General features: G+C 47.1%; 1 protein-coding gene across 4 annotated transcripts in view; it reads right to left on the bottom strand.

The window, feature by feature from the left end:
• Window positions 1-26372, bottom strand: part of RALGDS (ral guanine nucleotide dissociation stimulator) — a 124799-nt gene that overhangs the window by 27072 nt on the left and 71355 nt on the right. For all 4 annotated transcript variants that reach the window (XM_029611274.1, XM_029611276.1, XM_029611275.1 and 1 more), the window contains exon 2: window positions 522-632. In XM_029611274.1, the coding sequence (XP_029467134.1) occupies window positions 522-632 (111 nt within the window). The remainder of the gene's footprint in view (window positions 1-521; window positions 633-26372) is intronic.

A 26372-nucleotide genomic window follows, 5' to 3' on the forward strand; every position in this document is an offset into this window, starting at 1 on the left:
TCCCACCATTCAGCCCTTGGGAGAGCACTTCCACTCTGAAAATGCCTGGAAAGGCAACTACAAAATGGGAATGAATGGATAAACTTCTGGCTTTTCATAAAATAGCAGGAGGGGCTGCAGGACAGGACCCAAGGTGCATTGCCAGAGCTTGTGTGTGAAGGGGGTCTCATTACTGGAATAGCAAGGGGGTGCTTTGAGGCAGGACTGGGGTGCACTGGCAAAGTAATTTAAGACTTGGGCTGTTCAGTGCCACAGACAGTGCTAGAAAACCACTAAAGTGGTTATAAAAGAAACATTTGTCTGTGTTCTCCAACCAGGGCAGATCAGACATTATCCATCGTGATTGTCAATCTCTACAACATAACAAGCTCTGTCACTAGCCCAGGAGGAGGAGGAGGGGTGAGCGTGGATGGGGGTGTCCTTACCACCTCTGATCACTGAACAATTCCACCAATCCCAGCTATGTACTGCTACTTTTGTCACCCTAGCAACCCCGGTGTCCGCACTGCCCGTTTACTCACCCCCAACCATCGCTGCCCCTTGTTGGCTGTGTGGTGTAGCTGCACCTTGCGAAGCGATATACTGTAGATCACCCCTTCTTCCAGCTCTTCTCCAATCTCTTGCGTGGAACTCTGCAAGGAATCACACACACATAGACACCGTGATCACGATCCATCTCACAGATGCCAGCAAATATACACAGGGATGTCAAAGGCTGCTTAACCAGGGCAGGGTCATCCCCTTCAGAGCGGCCAGTGGCCTTACCCAGGGCACACCTTCGCGGGAGTCTCTGGAGTTGCACAGCAAACGCCCTGAGTAAGGTTAGTGGCAGGGGGTGTAAACACTGTCAGACCGATGCCAATATCAGCGCACATTAAAGGGGCGCTCATGATTGTGCGCCTGCTCCCTGAACGCAGGCCGATCCACCTTCTCTGGGGCATCCAATGCAAAATGCAAATGGGCTGCCTCGGTAAAAAAAAGGAGGCGCTAGGGGAATCTGCGCGCCCATAGCGCCCCTTCGGCAGCGGACGCCTGGGAGAGGTGGCTGTCAGCCAGTTAGGAAAGCGGAAGCTCAACTTTAGAGCGTCTGTTTTCTTAATCTGACTGCCAGCACAATTTTTTTTTTTTTTTAATTCCTTTTTGGAACATTTCTAATTTTTTAGATCCTCCGACTTAATATCGCCACAATATTAAGTTGGAGGAAGTACAGAAAAGTGGTATTTGCATGTGATGAGTGCTATCACCTATGTGCACTATTGGACGCACATTTTGGACTCACTAACTCCCGTTTTGCATTGAGAGTTATGGGGATGTGTGGCCAGAACACGTGTCCAATCGCGGGTTAAACCATACGCTGGAGCCAGCGCACGGAATAGCATCAACCTGTATGGAAGCAATTTTGAATCGCTTGCAGAGTTGCAAATTGCAAATACTTTTACTGTGCATACTTTATTGTTAACTTTTAAATAAACACTATCTATCTAAGTGAGCTCTCTTTTTAAAATAACTCGCATCACCTACACACGCTGACAGTGCCTGTACACTGCACATTCTACTTGTGCGCAGGCAGCAGACTAAGCAGAAGGTAGGTAAAAACAGTGCCCGTACTTCTGAAAACCCCACGCTCTGTGTTCCTTTCCCAACCTATAAACACACATTGGAGAGCAGCTGTTTAATGCAGTGCTTAGGAAGCCAATTTAATCAAATAAAGGGTTTGGGAAAATCCCCTCCAAGGATAAACATTAAAGGGAAGTATGGATCCTTTGCACTCCACATTCCCCAGAAATCTCTGCCACTATTGGCCCCGCACTCTGCTGGAGCCTCTGGCCAGACTTTGAGAGCCCTGTCAAGTGCATCCCAGTATCCAGCACAATCAGAAGATCTCCTGCCAGTACCCCTGAAAGTGGCTGCAAACCCTGGCAGAGGCAGACGCAGAAGAATGACTTTCACTACCTCTGCCCCAGACAGGGCAGGCTGGAGCATGGACATATTCTGGTCCATAATCCTCAGGAAGCTGTCACCATATGCAAGAGATTACCATGTTAAGGGATTAGCTGTATTTCACATGCAGGCTGTGAGATTTCAGGGCTGACACAAACACAGGATTATTCTTGGCTCTCCAAACAATGTGCATAGCACTTGTATAAACAAATCCTCCCAGCTCTCTTGTCCCAGGGGTACCCAGATACTTCCCATCCCTCTACTCTGATAACATCAGCAGTGCAAATGCATGCTGCAGCTCTACAAGTACTGAGTACCAACAGGTGAGCTGCGGTACCGTGCCCCCATCACAGGCCAGAACACGCCTCAGGAACAAACGTGTGCCAGTGAGACCGGGGCTGGGAGTGGGTCTGGAGTTTGGACACCCCAGCTTGATGAATTAAGGGAGGGCTCCCAACAGCATTCACGTCTCTCACACATTACCCACACTCTTGTCAGACCCGATTCAGATCACAGGAAGGGTAGAAAGAGGGAAAGGAGACAGAAGGAACATGCGAGAGGAGAGGGGATAGTTTGGTGCTCCTGTACTCTCCTTCACTACCTTCATCGCCAGAGCCACCCCTCTCCGGCAGCACCTGCTCAGGTGAGGTATGTGCTGAGCAAACAGCCAGGGCGAGTCCCTGACAGTCTGCTGCCCGTTTCCACAGCAACCAGCAGGAAGTCGGATGCCAGCCCTCAGGCTGGAATCAGGCCTGACACTGCAGCACAGGGCATCCCCTCCCAGGACTCCCCCCGAGGGCTGCCTGGGCACAAACAGGGGAAGATAATGACTGAATTCCAGGCACAGAGAGCAAGGGCTCCATTACCCTCAGGAGAGAGGCAACCTGCCCTCCTCGCTCAGGGTTTGTGCTGGGGCCATATTACAAGTCATCGGCCCCAACAGAGGCCCATGATGGGGAGAGGGGTCTCCCTTGCAGCTCCTCGGCACAACAATCAAACCCTCAGAGCTTGCTGCAAGTGTTTCGGTATCCAGCAGACTTAGGCACCACCATTTTCGGCACCCAAGGAGCCCCTGAGATCATCAAAACCTTCTCTGCACTGATGGCAGATGAAAAGAAGATGTTTCAAAGCAGAACACCACGAAGGTAGTAATAACGTAAGCCGACATGGCCAGCGTTTTGCCATTTTGCCGAATTCATCGTGGACTGGCTATTCACAGCTGAGGGTGTTTTCATGTGGAGAATTTGATAAGCCCTGAAGCAGTCGCTGTGGTGAAACACCTGCTGTGTTGGCTTGCTTCTAATGGATATTAAGGCCATTTGTATAACTTTCATGTTTTCCTGAGTTCTGAGGTTCCCCCCCCTCCTTTTACAATTATTTATAATTTGATGCAACCGTATTTCCTCCAAATTTCAAATTTGTATTGGACTTTGGCAAAGTGTTTTGTTTGACTTTTGTTTTATATTCTTCACTAACCCCCTACTGTTTTTGACTGATGTCCCAATTAGATCCAGGGCTTCAAACACACCTTTTCACTACAAGTACCTGTCCGCTGGACAGAACTGGGCAGCAGGCGAGACAACGAGACTCCTCTCTCCTGTGGACAACTGTCCCCGGTGCTCAGGGCCATCCCGAAATGGCTGGAATACCCATAAGCCTCCGTGATTGGGCACCGGACCCAAGTTAGATCCTGGCGCAAACCGGCCCTGGGGCGGAGAAAGGAGGAGGAAGCTTCCAGGAACCCCCTAGGTGCAGTGTGGGCACTACACAGCGTGAACTGTCAGTGACACAGGACCCCCAGGGGCGGGGGAAGGGAGCAACCACTCCTGGTCACTTCCCATAGCTCCATCCAGAGCTCCCCTCCCTGCTCACGCTCTTTACCTCCCACCAAGAAGCTTGCAGCAGACAAGTCCCACCATCCCCAGGCTTCCAATATGCTGGTGACTCCACCTGCTGCAGCACAGCACACAGTGACTGGCTTCCATCTGGGGCAAGTAACCAGCTCACAAAAAAGGCCTCCAGTGAGCAGCAATGGTGCAGGTAGGAAGGTGGTAGGAAACAACAACAGAGCATTCAGCACTTGGGGGTGTGGGGGACGACTGAACTGGAGATCCTGTCATCTCCAGGCTGCTGCACTAATACTCTGCCTGCCATCATCATCGAAGGCCAGGCGTCACACGTTTCAATGCATCATCAAGAGAGACACTTTGGCCCTTTGATGATGGCGACAACAGGTACTTGGGGCAGGCTGGTGAGAGCATTGGCAGGCCACACATAATGCAGTTTTTGCAAGAGATAGGTGGGCCGGAAGATAAGTGTTGATGGGCCTGGTTTGGCCCTTGGGACATAGTTTAGAACATAAGAACATGCCATACTGGGTCAGACCAAGGGTCCATCAAGCCCAGCATCCTGTTTCCAACAGAGGCCAAACCAGGCCATAAGAACCAAAAACTAAGACTATTCCATATTACTGATGCCAGTAATAGCAGTGGCTACTTTCTAAGTCAACTTAATTAATAGCAGGTAATGGACTTCTCCTCCAAGAACTTATCCAATCCTTTTTTTAAACACAGCTATACTAACTGCACTAACCACATCCTCTGGCAACAAATTCCAGAGTTTAATTGTGCATTGAGTGAAAAAGAACTTTCTCCGATTAGTTTTAAATGTGCCACATGCTAACTTCATGGAGTGCCCCCTAGTCTTTCTATTATCTGAAAGAGTAAATAACCGATTCACATCTACCCGTTCTAGACCTCTCATGATTTTAAACACCTCTATCATATCCCCCCTCAGTCGTCTCTTCTCCAAGCTGAAAAGTCCTAACCTCTTTAGTCTTTCCTCATAGGGGAGCTGTTCTATTCCCCTTATCATTTTGGTAGCCCTTCTCTGTACCTTCTCCATCGCAATTATATCTTTTGTGAGATGTGGCGACCAGAATTGTACACAGTATTCAAGGTGCGGCTTCACCATGGAGCGATACAGAGGCATTATGACATTTTCCGTTTTATTCACCATTCCCTTTCTAATAATTCCCAACATTCTGTTTGCCCACCCCTGTCCTAGCTGCCTCCTCCCATCAGGGCTAGAACTTTCCAGATTTACTAAGTACATCTACCCCCTCCTGTAGTCACCACAGTAGGCCTGTTGCAAAAAAATTGTTCTCACAGCAGGATATATGAGCAGTGTGAGGATTTCTCACCTTCTGTTCATCGCTATATCTTTCATGTGTGTGTGCGTAAACATGTGACCGTCTACTCCTCTTGCTGGATAATGTGCTCAGAGTGCATACTCAGCAATCTGCATGTGTTCCTGCAGTATGGATGTGGGCTATGCCATCTCAGACACCTGCTTGGCAATGGAGACAGCACATCCAACAAGCGTCTTAGGTGAGGAGAATCAGGTGCCATTAGCAATTTTCCCCAAAACTATCCAAGGAAGGGAGAATGTGTGTGTGTGGGGGGGAGGGGGGGGGAAGGAAGGTAGAGTCACCAGATAGCTGCAATTCGATAAATCCCTCTTAAGACTCTGCATTGGTTACCCATCCACTTCCGAAGATGGATCAAGCTTCTCGCTCTCACCTACAAGTTCATTCACACTGCAGCTCCTCATTACTTCTCCTCCTTATCTCCCTTATTCTCCTGCTCTCGAACGTCATTCATCAGGCAAGCCACCTTTATCTGTACTCTTCCATCTGCAACTCCCAGCTCCATGCCCTCCACTTTTTGATTCAAATGCCTGCAACAGCCCTTCTGAGTAGGTGCGTTTTGCTCCCTCTCTCATTATTTTCAATTCCCCACTTAAAAAGCTACCTTTCTGAGGTTGCTGTTCAATCTTAAACCCTGGTTTCCTCTGAGCATGGCCTTTACATCACCATTTCTATAATAAAAAAAGGTTTCTCTTATGTATCTTGTCTATTGTCTTCCCTAGACTGAAAGCTCCATTAAAAAGGGACTATGTCTTATGTGCCTTTACAGTAGTGCACATCTCCTGAAGTGCTATAGAAATAGTAGTAGGGGCAGGCGAGACCAGTCGCAGGACTTTAGGAAGGGACTGTAAGGCTGAGCCTTCATCTGCTATCATGTTCTATGTTTCTGTGCTTCTCAGAGAAGATGGAACTATAAAACTCTCTACATGCAATGGGGCAAAACTTGAAATGGCTTAGAGGACCTTACAGATTTTTTGGCACAAGTTTTAGATACCTGCTGTTTCTGTACCCTGAGAGTTCATGCTCACTAATCATTGAGAGCAGAGCCAAAAGTAAGCTGGTATACACATCCTATTGTCTGATAGCAAGCAAAACGAGAGTAAGGGGCAGACCTGTACACTGAATAAAACTTAATAGAATCAGATCCATGAAAAAAAAACAAAAACCCCTCAGAATGGAGCATCCTTTCACCTGCACGATGCATTCTTCTTTCTGTCCAATTTGCAAAGGATTCCCTTTCGCTCCGATGCCAAGGAGCTGCCGAGGGTTAGAACAGAACAGGGCCTTCCGTGTCTGCTTCTGAAGCACTGCCTCTTCTCCCTTCATTCAGAATCACTTCGGGGTGCTAGACGGAACCATGCATCTGGGCCGTCCTTCTTGAGCTTGGGAACGGGTCAGGATGTGGTGAGGAGACAAAGCTGGCAAACAAGATGCCCGAGGTAGCTTTGGCTGAATGGTGATACTCTGTACCAAAACCAAGACCAGAGTACTGGGTACTTCAGAGGCCCTGCAGGAACTGCTCCCAGGACAAAACAGTTTCTGTCACTGATTTTCCTCTATGCAACGTTATTTATTTATTTAGATTTATATTCCCCTTAATGTGGTAAAACTGGCGGCACTCACCCAGGAGTGGGGAAGTGAGGTCACACGGGCCTAAGTCATGCAAGCAGCCTATCTTATTCTACTTTAGAAAAACAGAGTATTGTGCACTCTTTGCAGGAACTGGCGCAGCACCTTTGGGGGTCTGAATCTCCCTCACCTGTCCGAGCAGCACAGACTTTAGTTTCACCACCCTTGCTTGTACTGAAATACAGCCATCAGTGAAAAGAGAAGAAATACTGCAGGCTAAATAACCAGCACTATAGCAGAGGTGGGGAAAGATGCTTTCTGACCACCCTTAGGTTTCTAAGGTGCCATAACACCATGGCTCTTGCTGTTCACACAGATCCTGCCTACTCTTGGGCATGCATAAAGACCACTATTTATTTGGAACCAGGGATGCCAAGCATAGAAGGAGGCACACCAGTAGGCGGCCATGCCAGGAAGCAGCACCACCTACAAGTCACTGAATGCAGGGTCACCGCTGGCCTTCCGTGAACTTCACCAGGACCACACGTGGCTGGTGCGTGCAAGTCTGTCTCCACCAACACCAGTGGCTCTTACATTAGGGAGAAAGAAATGCAACCACTCCCTTTCAGCAGCAGTGAGCCACAGGCACGAGAGTCCTTGGCCAACACTGCGAAACTTGCCCCGGTGACCTCAGCGAGCCCTGTATCACGTGCCTGCAGGGGGAATGCCCTGACTTTACCGTTCACTCGTGGAAGGGCACAGCCACTCTTCCTTCCTGATTCCAGAGCCCAGCAGCCACAGGGCGCTGCGTCTGCCACTCGCCCATTGCCCTGGAGTTCCCTCATTATGAAACTTGCAGCAAACCAGTTTCGCTCTCCATGGCAACCCCAATGCATGCTGACGTTTCTTATTTAGTGAGGAGTTATTTTTAGAAGGTTCCTTCTTTTATTTCTGGTTTTTTGTTTTGTTTTTTTTTTGTTGCTGAGCGTGGAGCCTCGTTTTGCAGGTTTAGCTTTTTGGTTGACAACCAGCGGCGGCAAAGCGGAAGAGGGCGAGCGGATACTACTGACCCATAACAAAACACGGGCCTCCAAAACATGCCAACAGGGCACTTATCTACAGGAGACGAAGAGAGAAAGGAAAGAAGAAAGAAAGCCAGAAGAGAAATGGAAACCGAACACAGGGGAAACATCAGCGGGAATGTTACTAAAAACCAAGATCCAAATTCCTCAGTTTCCGTTCATTCTGTGAGGCCTGTGGAAAGAGAAGAGGGGAGGGGGATGGAGGTCTATGAAATGGCTCTGAAAGGAGTGTGTAGGGGGGGGGGGACGGAGCCACAGGGAACAATCCGAGACACAGCAGGGTCCTGGCGTAGTGAAGGCACTGGCCTGGCAATGTATTCCAGCCACAGGCATTTTCCAGGCCTGTCGTTCTTAAGCCTCACTGCTGCTGCTCGCCATTGCCCAGTGTGGCTCACAATACATGGGCAATACCACCTCCGCGGTAGAAAGCAGGGAAAAGGGCATAACAGGAAGGTGCAAGGAGGTTTCTCTGATGAGAGTCAGATGAGAAAACAGAAGGCGAGGTGGGGCACGTGTGCCAGATCCCTGCTGAGAGCAGGATGGGAAGGGGTAAGGCGAGAGGTTGGATAGGATGGCCCCTCTGAGGGAGCCAGACAGGCAAAAGGCAGGATGAGAGAGAGGCCAGGTCTGTGGGCTCGCTGGTGGCATAAGGCCAGCAGCCATGCCAAGGAGCACGAAGAGAGGCGACTGGATGAGGGCTCTTAACTGGAAACAGAAACTTCCAGCATGGCTGGGATAAATTGCAGACGCAGTTATGCCAGGAATGAATGAAGCAAGTCACGTGCTTTGAGATGGAACCTTCCACAATAACAGGAAGTCCCCTCCAGTTCTCTGTATTAAAGCAGAAAACCACAAGGCAGAAGTTATTTGAAAAAAAAAAAAAGCATTCAAGCCTGCTAGCTGCCAATCCTTACCATGTGGGGGAATTTCCATCACGTTTGGAAAGTGAGAGCCTGTGTTTCGGCTTAAGATTCTGCCCTCCCACCTCTTCCTCACCGTGCAAGCTGACTCTTCCTGCCCTGACAGTAGCTGAATCAGCGCTCGGAAGATAAGCATGGGCAGGTTTTACTGGGGGCCACCACTAGTCATGCCAAGAGTCCACATGAGCAATCATGGTGAGCGAAATGCTGCCAGGTTTCAGGGCCCATATAAGGGATATCTACCAATTTCAGACCAAAGGCTAAGCTTCGATTAATTCTAATAGCTCTGAGCGATGCTGCACTGCTGTGCCTGCGATAACAGCCCATGTGAGGCAGTAGTGCATGTGAGCCTTATTCAGGGTGATGACCAGTTTCGTTAACACTGACAGGTCATTCCACTTCACATTCTTCTACTCCAGAACTAGACAAGGAAATATGCCCCAGTTGCCCCTAGAGGCAAAGGCCTTAAGAACATAAGAACATGCCATACTGGCTCAGACCAAGGGTCCATCAAGCCCAGCATCCTGTTTCCAACAGTGGCCAATCCAGGCCATAAGAACCTGGCAAGTACCCAAACACTAAGTCTATTCCATGTTACCGTTGCTAATAATAGCGGTGGTTATTATATAAGTCACCTTAATTAATAGCAGGTAATGGACTTCTCCTCCAAGAAATTAACCAATCCTTTTTTAAACACAGCTATACTAACTGCACTAACCACATCCCTCCCAGGGAAAAGGCCGTAGCTCCTCTGCCCAGCCACCAGCAGCGCCTCCTCATCTAGCTGAGAGTCTCACCGCTTGTTGGTAGGACCCACCAGACAGCCTCCCATTCCACCAAGGTCTCAGTATTTCACATCGACACCTCTGTGGCTTGAGGTATGCAACTTGTTAGATGCTTTAGTGAGAAATAATCAAAACTGGTGGGGCAGCTTGCAGGCCCCTGAAAGCAGATTTTCATAGGAACCTCCCCCCCCTACCCATCCACCACCACCACCTCCTCCCACGGAGTTCAGGCACCACACACACCTGCATGGCAGCAGGCGCAAAGCATGTGCCAGAAAGTACGCACGGCGATTTGAAAACAAAATCACTGCATGTACGTTCCCTCCCCCCAAACTAACCCCGTCCCTTTTCCCTGTGGGTAATAGTATGTGTACTATGGCACAGCACACATACTTCTACCGGCAGTAACAATCAAGACGCATTTTTACAAACGTTAATGCACATCTACCTGCATATAATCTTTGCTCTACATTCATGTGCACAATTTCTGCTCACCTGTAATCAGGTTTGTTTGTTTTTTTAAAGATAGCCTAATCTTTCTACTTTGGCAATGGTCATATCATCATTCTGTCCCCAACAACAACAACAACAACTCACACTGTACAGGTTCTCAGGCAAAAGGCCAGGAAGGGACAAATCTGAGCTCCTAGCTGATACGCTGCATTTCATCTTAGCCCAAAGGCCTATAATCCATTCCCGTCAGCCTGGCACTCTTACCACATATCAACTGCTCGCAGTTTACTGCTTATTAACCCCCCCCCCCCCCAGCCGACAGAGGTACAGCTCACAATGTACTCATCTCCCAATGACTCATAATACAATACATAGGATGAAAATAGACAACTATTCAACATATTTTGGATGTGTGCACATTGCCGTAAGACCTAGAAGTATGCGCAGGAGGAGAATCTTTTAAGCTCCCCTGGCATGCGGCTGAATGACTGCAATGCTAAGTGATATCCTACAGCGACGATTCCTGCCGCTCACGAAGCCTTTGTAAGGTGCGGCCCGCCTCCCGCCTCCCCACCTCATTCAGCCGTTTGTTTACGGAGCACATGTTTTGAATAAAGCCAGGTTTACTTCAGTACTCGTTGTGCTGGAAATTCACATCAACTGCGAAAGAAACAACTGTGACCACAAAAGAGCTGCACAAAACAAGACTAGCTGCAAAGTTTGCCACAGAAAGAGGGTTTCCAGGCCAGGCCGCACAAGACTACGGACGATGCAACGCGGCAGCCATGTTAGCCCACCTGAATGCATCGGACCCCAGGAAGGGAGCGTCAGCTAGACAAGAAATGCATCAAGTTAGTCCAATAAAAAAGGTATCGCCTTAACAAAATAATTGTATTTCCCTTCCTAAAACTACAGAATGATTTCCTCAGGCTTGAGAGCGGCGGCCTAATTTCTAGAATATGCCTGCCTCGCTTGACGAACGTATCTCATGCATGTACAACAGCAAGTCAGCCACAGGCATCCGCTACATCGGTTTGGATTTCATTGTTTTAATTAAATTTTTTTTTTCTTTGGCAAGTGGAGCAGCGTTAATCCTTACCTCGTGCCATGGAGAAAGTGCTTGGTTGCTTTTACCAAATAAACAAATGAGCAGCAACAAAGCCCCCCTCATTCTGTTCAGGTGACCATCCCCATCTCCCCAGTCAGTCGGATTTTTTTCCAGGATGATATCCACAGCAAAATTATCATCCCATCAGATATTTTTTTTGTGAGTCTGTTATTTCATGATTTATATATATACATATACATACATACATATATATATATATATATATATATATATATATATTGCTTTGTACCCCGCCCTGAACATTGGAGGGGGTGTGCTGTCGATATTTTAAATAAATAAATATGCATGAGATCAATTTGCATACACTGGGTCTCCAATCTATACCAAAAGATCTCATGCAAATTTATTGTGAATATCCGGACAAAATCCGTCTGGCTGTGGGGTCGATTTGGGAAGCCTTGCTCTAGGGAAACCCTCCCAGGCCACAAGCCAGGCTGCCGGTACCTTGTTTCTATATAGTCTTACACAGCATGTCCACATATGCGGGCATGAGAACACGTGTGTAGGAATTTTAAATCGTCACGCAAGTGTCTGCTCCTAATTTTAAAGCAGTCATGCGAGGAAGTTTTGTTCGCATGTGTTTCCTTAGGACTTGCTGGCTTTTACATTCGCAAGTGAGCACATTTTAAAATACTGTGCGCGTGAAGGAAATAACCAGTATGACCACTTAGGCCACCAGTTTATATCTAGGTCATCAAGATCCCTCTGGTTCTTCAGCCTGCACTCCCCCCAGTTTACCACTGGCTAGAACGAGGTTTGGGTTTTTTTTTACTTACACCTGATCAAGAGCAGAAATAAATATAAGCATTCCATAATGAGTCCAGGGTAACTAAGGGTGGTTTCTGCAGGGAAAATGCCATTTTGGGTTGTAACTTTACCAGGTCTTGAAGCACAGTGGTTCCTTCGATGTTCTTTGCCAGACTGGCCTTTTGGGGGTTCGGTGTGGAGGTAGCCGCGATTCCCACTGCTGCTCCTCCAACTTCTCCGGGCGACAACACCTCGTCCTGTCCGTCTGCTTCAGCGTGCAGAGACTCTCTCCTCTCCATTGAGTCTCGCGATGTTTCGCTCTGTTCCTCCTCCGGACGGGCTTTCGGTTGCATCGGCGTCTCGGGAGCCCCCGGACTCAGCGAGATCTCATCGGCCATGGACAGAGTGCCGAGCTCCTGCACCACCGTCCCCGCGGCCCTTGCCTCCGGCGTCTTTGGGGTAAGATCGAGGAATCTGTCGATCTTTGGTTGTAGCATTCCTTCTTCCTTGACAGATATATTTTCTTTAAGTCGAGCCTTACGCTTCGTATGAGGCATGCTAAACAAGGTTTTAAGGATTAGGTAATAAGTAAAAGGTATATATCTGAACCAGAGAGCGGAGCAACCCCTCGACACGTCCTATGCGTCGGCCATCTTGAGTACAGTAATAATTAGGGATCGTCCTATGCTGATTGGTTTAATTCTTCCTTAGTATATATGATTAACAAGAGCTCTATAAAATTCCTATCTTGGTCCCATATTGCCTGAGTAATTTGAGATCCACTGGAAATTTTACGAAAAATGATTTGTTTTGTTGTTAATGCCTTGGATCCTTATTGCCTTGTTGATATATGATGTAATATATCTATAATAGCATAAATAAAAAATTAAAAAAAAAAAAAAGAAAGAAATATAAGCAGGTAGCAGCCCAATGCGCGCTGTGTTCAAGGGTTTTAAAATTGGGATTTACACATGTACATGTTGGCCTCACTCTGGAACGCCCTTTTTTTTTTTTTTTTTCACTTGCTCGCACACAATTTGTCACTTTTAAAACAAGAGTTGCTCGCACTTGGCCCATATACTCACATATAAGGGCCTTTTAACTCGAGCAACTCTTTTAAAATTTACCCCTTAGGGTGTGGGATGTAATCAACCTCAGGCTCCACAGATCCCGGTAAGAGGACTTGCCATTGGATACACTCAGCAAGTCTCTATGAACAGCTCACGCCTCTTCCAGCGGTCTCATGCATGGAGTCAAACATAAATAAATAAAAGCCCCTGATTTGATTAAACATATTTCACTGGCACTCGTGGATCATTAATTAAGGGCCTGATTTATTAAGATTTTTTTTTCCATGGATGCAGAATGGGAAAACACAGAAGTAGTAGTAGATCAGTTCCTAAATCTGGATTCGCTATGTTTACATGAAGGTGGAACTAGAAAGGACTAAATTCTCAAAAAAAACCTTACTATCCCCATTTCAAGATGCTACAAGACCCCCTAGAAACAACCAAGCTTTCACAACATCCAGAGCTAAGCTGAGCCAGGCCTCCAACCAGGCAGTTTTCCCCTGCCCTGTACACTCAGACACCCCCCCCACCACTTTCACTGCAGGGAAGGGAGGCAGGCAGGCAGGCAGGCTGGAGCCATGCATGTACCAGGCGGCAGTGCTGACAGCAGTGGGCTACCGCCAAGTCCTGTGCCAGGAAGCGACCTCGGGCTAGCTAGCACCTCTCCAGCAGTCTTGTGACTTGCTCCACAAGTGAGTCAGCAGCTGGGGGGAGGAGAGGGATTAACAAACTAAACCTCTTTTTTTTGGAAGCAGGCACCAAGCTCATTGCCTCTTAATTCAGCACGGTTCTGAGAACAGATTAAAAGCAAGCTGCTCTCTTATTTTACTTATTTAAAAACATTTCTTGTTCTGCCTTTTTCCATAACCTTGTATATATCAGATTAAAAAATGTCATACTTTTTGCACCCTTTCTCCTGTTTGGGGTGTTTTAGACTTAAAGAAGGGAAACTGTACCCCCCTCTGCTTCCAGATAGAGAGGAACCTTTTCTGAATGCAGTCTCTCTTCTGCTACCCGAATATATAAAACAGAAAGCCGTGCTGGGCATACCACACAAGTACCATGTGTACTGAATCGCTGCAATACATAATAATCAGAAACTAATTTAGCATCTTTACACGATGCCAGTTGTATATGGAATAAGTAAAATATAGTGTGCATGCCCACTAAAAAAGGGGGATTTTATTCATTTTGCTTTCACGTATGTATGTATGTATGGTGGGGGGAGGGGGTTAGGGATATAGGATTTAGGTAATTGACTCCTAACATTACCCTCTGTCGGCATGACTACAACCTTTTGTAGAACTATGACCCATCTCTGCCCAACCTAGCCACACAGAACCACAAAAACACACTATGCAACAAGAAAAGTGGTAAAATAAGTCTGAGAAATGCAGTGCCTTGTAAAGGTCTTCATAGTTGTGTACATTTTTCACATGCCGCCATCTAAAGAAGGCCCATCAAAATGCATGAAAGCAGGAGTCTGTTTCACTGAGCTGCACAACATCCTCTACACTTCCATCAGGAAAGAGCAATTTCTGGAAATAAGTTAATGCGACGTGGTTGCCATCTGTCATGGTTGATCTTGGAATTCACTTAGAATAAGCAGTGCTGCATAAATGGAATACAGAAATAAAATAATAGTAATAAACAGAAATATTCCCAAAGTAATTCAGAATAATAAAAAAAAAAAAAATCTCGTTTGTCTTAAGTCTTCGCACCCCTTGGAAGCCCCTTTTGCAGCAAGAGCAGCCATGAGCCATTTAGGGTCAGCACAGCAGGTTGGTGCAGTTTTTTCCCATTTTTTCTTGGCAGAAGAGCTCAAGCTCTTCCAGGCTGGCTGAGGATCATCTGTGGCCTGCAGCCTAAGTCTTGCCACAGATTTTCTCCTGGATTCAGGCCTGGGCCCCTGGAGGACATTCACTTTCCTCTTGCAGAGCCACTCATTGTTGCTTTAGCTGTATGCTTAGGACCACTGTCCCTGCTGCAAAGCGAATCTTCTTCCTAGTCCCAGGTGGCAGGTTTTCCTCCAGATCTGCCCGTAACTTGGCACCACTCAAATCTTTCCTTCGATCTTCAAAGGCCTCCCCTGTCCCCACTGCTGAGAAGCATCCTCGTAACATAATGTTGCCACCAACTTGCTTTACTGTCGGGGAAAGTGTCAGCAGGGCGACGTGCTGCATTTGTTTTATGCCACACACGTCGCTTAGCATTGAACCCAAAAAGTTCCACTTTGGTTTCATCAGACCACAAAACCTTCTCCCACATGCTTCATTGCAAACGCTATACGGTACATCATACGGCTTCTCTTCGGCAGTGGCTTCCTTCTTGCTACCCTCCCATACAGGTTACGTTTGTGGCGTAATCTTGACATTGTTGAAGGGTCAATATTTTCCCCAGTCTCAGCCAGAGACCTCTGTAGCTCTTTTAAAGTAATCTTAGGCCTCACAGTGACCTTCCGCAGCAGTTTCCTTAGCCCACAGTTACGGATTTTGGAAGGACAGCCCGATTGCGGCAGTATCTTAGTGGAGGGTGCCAAACTGTTTCCACCTTACAATGTTGGACTTGACAGGGCCTCAAAAGCAGGGCTCAGTAACAGGCCCGATGCCATATCGGCACGCGTTAAAGGGACTCTCACGATTGAGCGCCCGACCCCTTAAAGCAGGCCGATCCACCTGTCCGGGGCGCCCAATGCAAAATGCAAATGCACTGCCCTGGTAAAACAGCGCTGGAGAAACTGCGTGCCCCTAGCGCCTCCTCGGCAGCAGGCACCCGGGAGAGTGGCTGTGAGCCCCTTAGGAAAATGAATGCTCAATTAACGAGCGTCCCTTTTCCCAACCTGACTGCCAGCACCCTTTTTTTAAATTTTTTTTTTTTGGGTGGGACATTATAATTTTGTTGTTCCTCTGACTTAATATCACCACGATTTTAAGTCAGGTACAGTACAGAAAAGCAGTATTTTCTGCTTTTATCTACACTTTTTGGGCTCCTCTGGGCAGGCATTAATTTTGGAGAGTAAAAATTTGCGCCTTGAGCACAGATTTATTTTTTTTTTTTTGCATGGGGGGAATGGATAATAGCCTCATCAACGTGCGTTTGCATGTGATGAGCACTATTACTTACGCCCGCAATTGGATGCACTAACCCCCGTTTTGCATCGGGGGTTATGAACGTGCGACCAGTCGTGGTTTGAGCCGTGCGCTGCAGCCAGTGCAGGGTATAGCATCAGCTTGTTTGTGGGGAAACACATCCCACCACTTCTTTTCAGACTTAAAGGGCAGGAGCAGTGGGCTCCTCTGACGTAGCCCCTCCCCTCCAGGCAGCCTGCAGGGAAGAGGAGGCTGAGCCTGGAGCAGACAGAGCCACCACTCTGCTCCCTAATTCAGCCCTCCCCCCTCCTGTTCTACAGGGAATAGGAGGGGAGGAGAACAGGAGGGGGTATTATCCTGAAGCAGACACTGCAGCATAAAAGAATAGACTCCGGAAGGGGTTGAATTAGCAGACGTTTAAACTTGTGAGCAGTCGTGCCATTCGTCAAAGCTTCAACCCTGCCTACTACAGGACTGCTTACGAGTTTCAAACTTTTGCTAATTCAACCCTTTTTGTATTTTCACCCAGGGCTTAATTTCTGGCAGAATGACCTAGAAAGGTGTTCTGCCACTTTCCCAGGATCAAAGGAAGTGAAGCAGAGAACCAACAGTGCAAATCAGTTCTGTTGGGTGAAGAATGACTGGGAGTTGAACACTAGTGGGGGCTAGGGATAGAAGATTACTGGGGAAAGGAAGAGGAAGTGTGTGAAGAGTGAGTTCAGGTACCCGTTTGGGATAGATATCTGGATCTGACCCTGCTCCTGCTCCTGCTCCACAGTCCCACTTCCGTTCTGTCTATAAATTACGTCCGGGCCTCAAGGGATATTCAAACACATCGACATTTTCTTATAGCTTTCCCTCCATCTGTACCTTTGAATAAAGTTAGCCCAGAGTTCTTTCAGCAGCTCCTTGTTCAGCATGTTTTGACCTTTGTTTCAAATCCACTTCATACAACAGAAAACTGCTCAATTCCTCATCCAGGAGGATTTGCCTCAGCTCAAGGAGTGTGACTGGACTGTTAAGGTAATCTTTTTGAACTGGAGCTAATTTGGGCTTGTCATAAAGGCGTGAAGATTTATGCAAACAGGACTTGCTTTTTAATTCTTAACTTCTGGAATATACCCATAATTGTTCTTGCACGATGAAAGTGCAGAGTATGTTTTGTAGATCAGTGAATCAAACTATTGCATTTTGATTTGTATTTTTTAAGACAGCAGAATATGAAAAATGTACAAGGGCGTGAAGGCTTTTATAAGACACTGCAGATACACCCTCCCCCACATCATTCACACAAAAACACACTTCCCCCAGCTCATTCACAGCTGCTCAAAAGTCCCAGACTGAGAGCAGCTGTTGTGAAAACCTTTCACCTGTTCACAGGGATGGGGGGGGGGGGGACACAGCCCTGGGAGGGGCTGTGCGCTCCCCTCGCACAACCCTTTCTCGACAGGAACTACGGTACCTCCTGGGACCAAACCAACTAGTGGTAAGTGGGAATGGTGCTAAGAGCATTGGCCCTCAGTGCTCCTCTTTTCTTGAATCACTTCTCTGCTGATGGGAGAAAAGTTCTGGAGTCCAGATATTTCCAATCAAAGCAAAACAAACTTGAATGTCTGCAGCAGACACAGCCCCTTGTTCAAATCCCAAACACCTAGAATCTGACAGCAGATAAGGACTATAAAAGCCCATCAAGTCTGCCCACTTCACTTCCTGGTGCACGGCCATAGATACAGCTGTAATTAAGGATCCTATGTGCTTAACACACGCTTTATTGAACTCTGTTCTTGGTTTGTTTGGAGGTTTTTTTGTCTCCATCACCACAGCTGGCAGCCTAGTTTTTTTGTTTGGAGGTTTTTTTGTACCAGAAGATCATATCAAACAAATCTGATAGAATTTTTTTTTTCAATTGAGTGACTAGAGAATTAACTCAAGGGTGTGTACTAGAATGTGGTTTACTTGGATTTCAGCAAATCTTTTGAAAAAGACCCACATAAGAGGCTAATGAATAAAATGAGCAGCGTGGGCATGTGTCCCAAGGTGGTGGACTGGTTGAGTGATAGTCAGAGAGTAATGGTAAATGGAAGTCACTCAGAGGAGAGAAAGGTGATTGGTGGAGTGCCTCAGGGGTCAGTTCTGTTCAATATCTTTCAGGCCGATACAGAAAAATGCGCGGGAGAGCCAGCAAGCGCCAGCTCTTCCAGTGCGCGCACAGGCCACTCTCCTGGGCGCACGATTCAGGAGGGTGGTCTATGCAAATTAGGGCCCACAGTAAAAGGAGCAGCGGCTGTCAGCGGGTTTGACAGCCGAAGCTCAATTTTTCCAGCGTCGGTTCTCGAACCCACTGACAGCCACAGGTTTGGAAAACGGATGCCGGCATAATTGAGCATCCGTCTTCTGACCTGCGGGCTGATTTTTAATTTTTACTTTTTTTTTGCTTTTGGGGCCTCCGACTTAATATCGCTATGATATTAAGTCGGAGGGTGTAATGAAGGCAGTTTTTTCTGCTTTTCTGTACACTTCCCTGTTGCCGGCCGAAATTAGTGCCAGCCTTTGGGCAGGCGTTAATTTCTGAAAGTAAAATGTGCGGCTTGGCTGCACATTTTACTTTCTGTATCGCGTGGGAATAATAGGGCCATCAACATGCATTTGTATGTTGCGGGCGCTATTAGTTTCGGGGGGGGGGGGGGGGGGGGGGGGGGGTTTGGCCACAAATTTTCGACACGCTATTACTCCTTACTGTATAAGGAGTAAAGCTAGCACATTGAAAACGCGCATCCAAACCTGGGCTGCATCGGCCTGTTTGTGAGCAACATTGCAGAGGGGTTAGAAGGAAAGGGTTGTCTTTTTGTGGATGCCACTAAGATCTGCAACAAAATGGACACTCTTGAGAGAGTAGAGAGAATTATAAGTGATTTAAGGAGGCTTGAAGAGTGGTCAAAGGCTTGGCAGTTAAGACTCAATGCAAGAAGCGCAGAGTCATGCATCTCGGGTGTAGAAATGCAAAGTAGCTGTATGTGACAGAGGGTGAGAAACGGAGGTGAATGCACTGGCAGGGTGATTAGTGTCTAATGATCTGAAGCAGTTTGACAAGGTAGTGACTACGGCCAGAGGGATACTAGAGTGCATAGGCAGGCCGATACAGTACAGTGCGCTCCGGTGGAGCACACTGTACTGTATCAACGCGCATGCTTTACCCCTTATTCAGTAAGGGGTAATAGCACATCGAAAACGCGCGTCCAACCCCCCCCCCCCCCCTGAAACTAATAGCGCCCGCAACATGCAAATGCATATTGATAGCCCTATTAGTTATTCCCGTGTGATTCACTAAGTAAAATGTGCAGCCAAGCCACACATTTTACTTTCAGAAATTAGCGCCTGCCCAAAGGTAGGCATTAATTTCTGCCGGCACTGGGAAAGTGCACAGAAAAGCAGTTAAAAATAATTAAAAAAAAAAAAAAAAGTAAAATCGGCCCACGGCTTGAAAACCGGACGCTCAATTTTGCCTGCATCCGGTTTCCAAACCCATGGCTGTCAGCAGATTTGAGAACCGACGCCGGTAAAATTGAGCATCGGTTGTCAAACTCGTTGACAGCCGCCGCTCCTGTCAAAAAAGAAGCGCTAGGGACGCACTAGTGTCCCTATCGCCTCTTTTTACTGTGGGCCCTAATTTGAATAATTTTTTTTTCTGAATCGCCCGCTCTCCCGCGATTTTTACTGCATCGGCCTGAGGAAGAGACATAACCAGCAGGAAAAAGGAGGTGATAATGCCCCTGTACACCTGTACAGGGACCTCCGACTTTAATATCGCCATGATATTAAGTCGGAGGTCATCCTCAGGCCGATGCAGTAAAAATTCATTAGCCTCTTATGTGGGTCTATTTCAAAAGATTTGCTGAAATCCAAGTAAACCACTAGGCTAGTGTGTTCAGTATCTCAAAGGATGAGGAGAGATGTGGTCTAGAAAGAGAGGCAACCAAAATGGTGCAGAGTCTGCAACAGAGCGCTTATGAGAAGAGACTTACACTCTAAAGGAGAGGAGAGATAGGGGAGGGGGATAAGATACAGACTTTGAAACATCTGAAAAGTATTAAAAAAAATGCAAGAGAGAGACATGCTTTTTCCAGTGGAAAGGAAGCTGCAGAAATACAGGTCATGGCATAAACCTCCAGGGGGGCAGACTCAGGAACAACATCAGGAAACTTTTTTTTTTCAAAGAAAGGGGGTGGATGTCTGCAATGTCTTCCCCAAGGTGATGGTGAAAACAAAGAACGGTGATGGAATTCAAAAGTGCATGAGATAAACATGGAGGATCCCCACTGGCAAAAGGATAGAAATGAAACATGGGTAGCTTTTCTAACCGTGGGTAATCTGCACGGAGCGGCAGTTACTAGCCTGAACAACTTGCTGGCCAGACTGGCTGGCCCATTAGGTCTTTAATATGCCGGTATATATTTAAATGTTTCTATCCTAGTCCACTGCGTCTCCTCACTTCTGTTCTAGCAAATGCACCTTTAGGTCCTTAAGCTTCATCTTGTAGGGCTTTTAGTGGAGAACCAGCGCCAGTTTGGTCGGCCTTCTCTGAACCACTTCTACTGTCTGCATCCTTTCGGAGCTACAGCCTCCAGAGCTGGATACAATATTTCAGGTGAGGTCTCAACAATGACCTACCCAGAGGTATTAGCACCTCGTTTTACTGTACTGGTTATTTATTTATTCCTGTCAAGCATTTGTCCATTACTTGCACAACCACTACTTGCAAGCTCTCATGCTGTTTACGCCCTCAGGAGTCTCCATGTCACCTGCAAAAAGACAAATGTTTCCTTCTGACCCCTCTGTAGCTGAGTAGAATTAGCAGAAAAATCGGCACCATCGTGTAGCTTTGAGTTACTGTTGCCATCTCTACTTGTTTTATTCCTGGGTTATTTCTTCTTGTTGGGGGAAATATGCCACATTGTAAGGTAGTACCTAAAGGGCAAGCTATCACATTTGTGCTACGTATAAGTTTCTGATCCAGCTGTTCATTTAGGTTCAAAGCACTGCAACGGCATGGGCTGAATTTCTCCTAAAATAGAAAACATTCCTGACAAAGAAAAGTTGACTTGATTACATATATATATATATCAATCTCTCCATTTTAAACTTGGTCACTGGAAGGAGAAATGGGGTGTGGAAGTCCAGCTGCGTTTGCCCTGCTTGTATCAAATGATGATCTGAAAAAAAGCCATACGGAGGGAAGACACAGTCTTGGGCATAAGCCATGCTCACACCGTATGTCACCTAACGCACTCGCAGTACCCCTAACAACCACCAGGGGTTAAACCCTTGGCCACTTGAAGGTCCCAGCAAGCTCTGAGCAGGTTTGCTATGCCCCCCCCCCCCCCCCAATGCAGTAACTGAGAGCACAACGAGCCTTAGCTATTCATTACACTACAGAAATGGGGCCAGAAACATATGTCTTTTCTTTAGATGTGAGCGCTGGCGAGGCCCATGTGCAGCATCATTTTAGAATAATTCATATCTTGGTCTAACAAAAAAAGGTGCAACAGCACGCAAAGAACACAGCTCTCACCGGAAACAGAACAACTGCCGAAGGCAGACACATTCAGAAAAAAGAGGCACACACAGAATCATTTACAAATAATCCAAGGGACTCTGGCCCTTTCTCCATAACGTCCAGAATTATAAGGAACAGAATCTGGGTGCGGTCCTCTGCCGCTCTAAAACCTAAGCTGCAAGTCCACCGTATTGTATTTCAGTTCGGACGTGGGTGGACAGCATGTGTGCGTCTCTGGAGGGGTGCATGTTTTTCACCCCAGCCACCTGCAGGATGATCTGTCAGGGCCTGAACAGCTGCCGGCTGATTGCTCTGGTGACCCTCTGCCTGGGCTGCTGGCTGCAGTGTCACATAACACTTCCCCTTTTGCTCATGCCTGTCCCTCCTTGCCATTCCAGAGGCTCCAGGAGGTTTAGCTGCAGGGATGTCTCGCTTCACTAATCCAGCTCTCAGCATCTACCCTGGCCTCTCTCTGCTTTGGATGTGTAAAACAGTCTTGGATTTTTTTTTTCTCTCTAGTGCCTATTCTAATGCTCCTGACCACAGAGGCCTTAAGAGATGGGACAAGCATCACACGTACAGCACAAAGAGGCATTAATCACATGTACTTGATATTTCACCCAAAATACATGGGGTGGTCAGGGGAGGGCCGAGATATTCTCCGGGGCATTTTGTCAATCTCTTACCCCGCCCCCCCCCCCGACATACTAGTTAGCAGAAGTGGACAGCACACAAAGATCAGCTTAAACAGGCAGATGAGAAAGCATTGGGCCAGTAAATCCCTGCCCAGGCTGAACAAACCAGACCCTGTGAACCTGAAAGACCACTGTCCATCATTTGTACAGCACCAGAGCCTACGTCTAAGGCTGATAGCAGTAAAGTAGGCAGCACTGGATGGTATCTGTATCTGAGTGCCAGCAACTTCTTCCCTTAGAATGACTGGGAAGGCTCTGGGGAATTACTGGGAGCAATTGAGAATAATTTTCCAGCATAAATCTCAAGGGATATATAAAAAAAAAAAATCCCTTAGGAGAACACAGAAGAAAGGAAGCAATATGTCAAGCGGTTGCAAATCCAGGCCCAGATTTAGGAATAGGCAAATACAGGTAACTGCCTAGGGCGCCAAATTTTCTAGGTGCCAAATATCAAGGCCAAGGAGAAGCTTGCTTCTGCTTGCTTTAGCGCTATGTGCCAGCGGTGCTTTCAAGGGGCACTGCCGTGACACCCTGCCTGTGGGTGCCAAAATCTTAAACCAGCCCTGGCACCCTGCAAGAATGTATCTGCGGTGCTGCTGCTCCTGCTGCAGAAAACTCTGAGACTCTCTTTCAGCACCAGCCTTCTGGCCGCAGCTGGAGGCCCTTGGTTTGCGGTCACACTGGGAGGAAATAGTCCATGGGGCCGGGCAGTCCCTCAGCGCTGATCTGACACTCTTGGAAGACCCCCCTGGTTCCTGTTCTGTAGGGGGCACTTCAGTAACTCGATTCAGTGTGCACACTGTCTTCCTACACAGGCCACTCCTGTCTCCTCTCCTGTTAATCTGAGACAGCACACAGCTGAAGCAAAGACCATGCGGAAACTCTTGCTATTGAAAAAAAAGGCTTAATCATACAGTCCTGGGTAATTCATAAAAAAGAAAAACAAAGCCCTCTGTTTTCTTCTGTCTCCCACCCTCTTTTCTCTACCTTTTCCTCCCCCGAGTACCCTCAGGCAGTTGGTACCGGCACAAAGCACCTTCCATCTCTTGAAATCCTGTTCTACTGCAGCCCAAACGTTCTAGTAATGCTGCTTATCATTTTATAGGTAGCGCTATACAGATACAGATAAAGAGACAAGACTGTAAGCTGTACTGAGAAGGGAGTAAAGATGAATAAAAGGCTTCAGGAAATGCATTTATTAAAGCTTTCCAATGGCTGCTGGGCAATTCTCTGTCACAAAAATGCAGGTATAAGAGGAACATTCTGCAGCCATGAACCTCCTCATACTTCAGCCTTGAATTGCAAAAGCGATGGATGAGGAGGGTGGGGAGATACAAGTTGAATACTATGGCAGTTTAGAAGGCTGAAAACCCTGGCTTCAAGCACCGAATGGTTAAAAAAACCCTGGCGTCCATTAAACAGCAATGTGCAGAGAGAGAGAGAAACAAGAGAGGTGATGCAGTAACAGCAAAATTCCTTTGGGTCTTCCAACTTATTTTGCTCAACTGAATCATCCTATTATGTGAGAGCAGTGCATCACAGTCCACCCCAGTGCACCGCACGTGCAATAAAGATCCCCCTGTTGCAGCCAATTCGGCTGACTGAGTCCTAAGCCCTACTCCCAGGGAACCACTCTGCTCTGAATGTGTTACTGGGGGGGAGAGCCAGTGCTCCAGAGTACAGGGCAAGACCAAAATAAACCCATGTGCCCCCTTTCTCCCCTGTACACAGAGTTAGGGCCACTGTGCCTTTAAACAGTCAGCGCCCGCTTTCTTAACGCGCCCCAGGCACCCCCAAGGGGAGCCCCATGCAATATTAAAATTAGGGGGCTGCGTTAGCAAGGAGGCACTAGGGTCGCTTGCGTGACCCTAGTGCCTCCTTGCTAACAAGAACCCCAATCGGTTTTTCGTGACTCGGCCGTCCGCCAGCAAGGAAAACAGTCGCCGAGCTATGAAAACCAACGCCGAGTCTATTGGCGTCGGTTTTCGTGACTCGGCCATCCACCAGTAAGGAAAACCGATGGATAAACTGTATTGCATCAGCCCTCCCCCCTGTGTCTGAACAGCAGCTCAGACTCTGCTTCCTGGGCCCCTGTAGTGGTTTTTTTTTTTCACCAGCAGCAAGGGGGAACCTGAGGGAGAAGGTTCCCCCTTGCTGCTGGTGATTTTGGAAATTTAAAAAAAAAAAAAAAAGCCCTTTCATGATGTCCAAAGTTCAGATATTTAAGTAAGAGGCCCAAGAGAAATAATAATAATAAAAAAACAAAACCACACACACACTATGATGGAAACAGCCATGTGACTACCTCGGGGGTATGGTACAGGCTTTTTTTTTTTTTTTTTAGGGCAAACGTTGGAACATGACACCTTCTGAGGGGAATGAGGACGCAGATTATTATTATTATTCAATTGCAGCTGGACAAACTGGGGCTCACGGAGAACAAGCAACTTGCCAAAGTTAGCAAATGAATCGCTGCAAGAGCTGGTTTAAGGGACAGCCCAGTGGCCATACTACACGCTACTGTGTGAAGGATCCGAGTTCTATTCTCAAGTTAGGTCCATCTGGGTCAGGGATGCTGCAAAGGCAGCATTTACATCCCCTGGAACAAGGACCCTCAGCCATGCCTCAACAGTATCACCTACCGACAATGGACTAAGGGTGCAAGCACATCAGGATCTAGAGGCAACCACAGCTTATAGCCCGTGGCCACCATCACCGCAATGCCTGGACTAATTGGAGAAGACTGGGGTACAGAGGCTCACAGTGCCATATGCAATAGAGGCCAGTTCTGACTGAGCTGGAAGTCCAAAGGAAAAGGGCCAAAATAATTGGAGCTGGGATTAGAACACAAGAGCTTCTGATTTATTTATCTGTCTATTCAAACCAATTTTAGTAAAAATAAAAATTTCCAAACTGTATCTTAGGAAAGTTAATTTAAAACCAATAAAACTTTCACCTCCAAGTTATTCACTAGTAAGCAAAAAAAAAAAAAAAAGACACAAAACTATACACACAGAGTGAAATCCAGATGTGCTTCATAACAAACTCTCAATGAGAAGCAGATGATACTCTGCATCCTGCTCCCTGCACCCGCCTCCTCCCCCACCCCCCTCCCCAGTCCAGGATACAACCTCCCATCTGAAGGGCAATGTACTGTTTGTACAAATCAGAGGCAAAAGGAGAAGGAACTGGAGAGACAATTTCAGACTTTGTATGGATCAGGAATACTGAGTGAGATAAAACACCCTTAATTCATGAAGAGGAGAGAATTCAGGCCAGCGTGTAAAGTGTCCAGTCCCCGTCCCCCCCCTTGCTCCCCAATACTAAAATGGTGTTTGAGGCAGGAGAATCACACTTGGGCTTTTATGATCAGAGCTGCACTGAGTGAAGAGGCCCCCATCCCCACCGGCTGTCTCTAGCTTTCTTTCATTCTAAAGCAGTACTTCAGCTATTAATGCTAATGCATGTTTGATGGTGAATGGTATGGTGGCCCCCTCTCCACCCAAAATCAGAGAAGAATTCTTATTGCAGGAGTTCTGATGCACTGCAAGATTTCAAAACTGTCAGACACTTATGTGGCTGCAAGACTGAGCCAGCATCTAAAAGAAAAGCCAGTCTATAGATATGTTTGTTTACAGTAACCACTGAACGGTGTTTACAGTAAGACACGAGACTGTTACTTGAATCGCACAACTTTCAGCAAGGACTAAACTCAGTTCTTGCTCATCTTCAAACTATTCTTCGGTTCTGCCCTGAGGCAGTCCCTCCTATTCCAGTACTGAGACTGCCCACTCACACACAGCTCTGCCAATGCACCTTATTCCTGCCCTGCAACACCTCTGGCTATTTCAGCACTGAGGACCCCCCCCACTCCCATCAACACACACAGACCTTTGCCAAAATATTTCACTCCTACCCTACAGCACCCCCTGCTATTCCAATATCTCACATACATAGCTATGAATACACATCTTATTTCTCTTAGCACCTACACTGGCTTTGATTTCCAGTTTCCTGAAATGCAAGGCTCACCTTAATCCCCCAAAACACATCACTACCCCTTCCACTTCTCCCCCATTCCCCCACTGACTTATATTTCCTTAACTTTTGTGCTTCATAGACTGGAAACA

Source organism: Rhinatrema bivittatum, chromosome 8 (assembly GCF_901001135.1).
Source record: "Rhinatrema bivittatum chromosome 8, aRhiBiv1.1, whole genome shotgun sequence".
Classification (NCBI taxonomy): Eukaryota; Metazoa; Chordata; class Amphibia; order Gymnophiona; family Rhinatrematidae; genus Rhinatrema; species Rhinatrema bivittatum.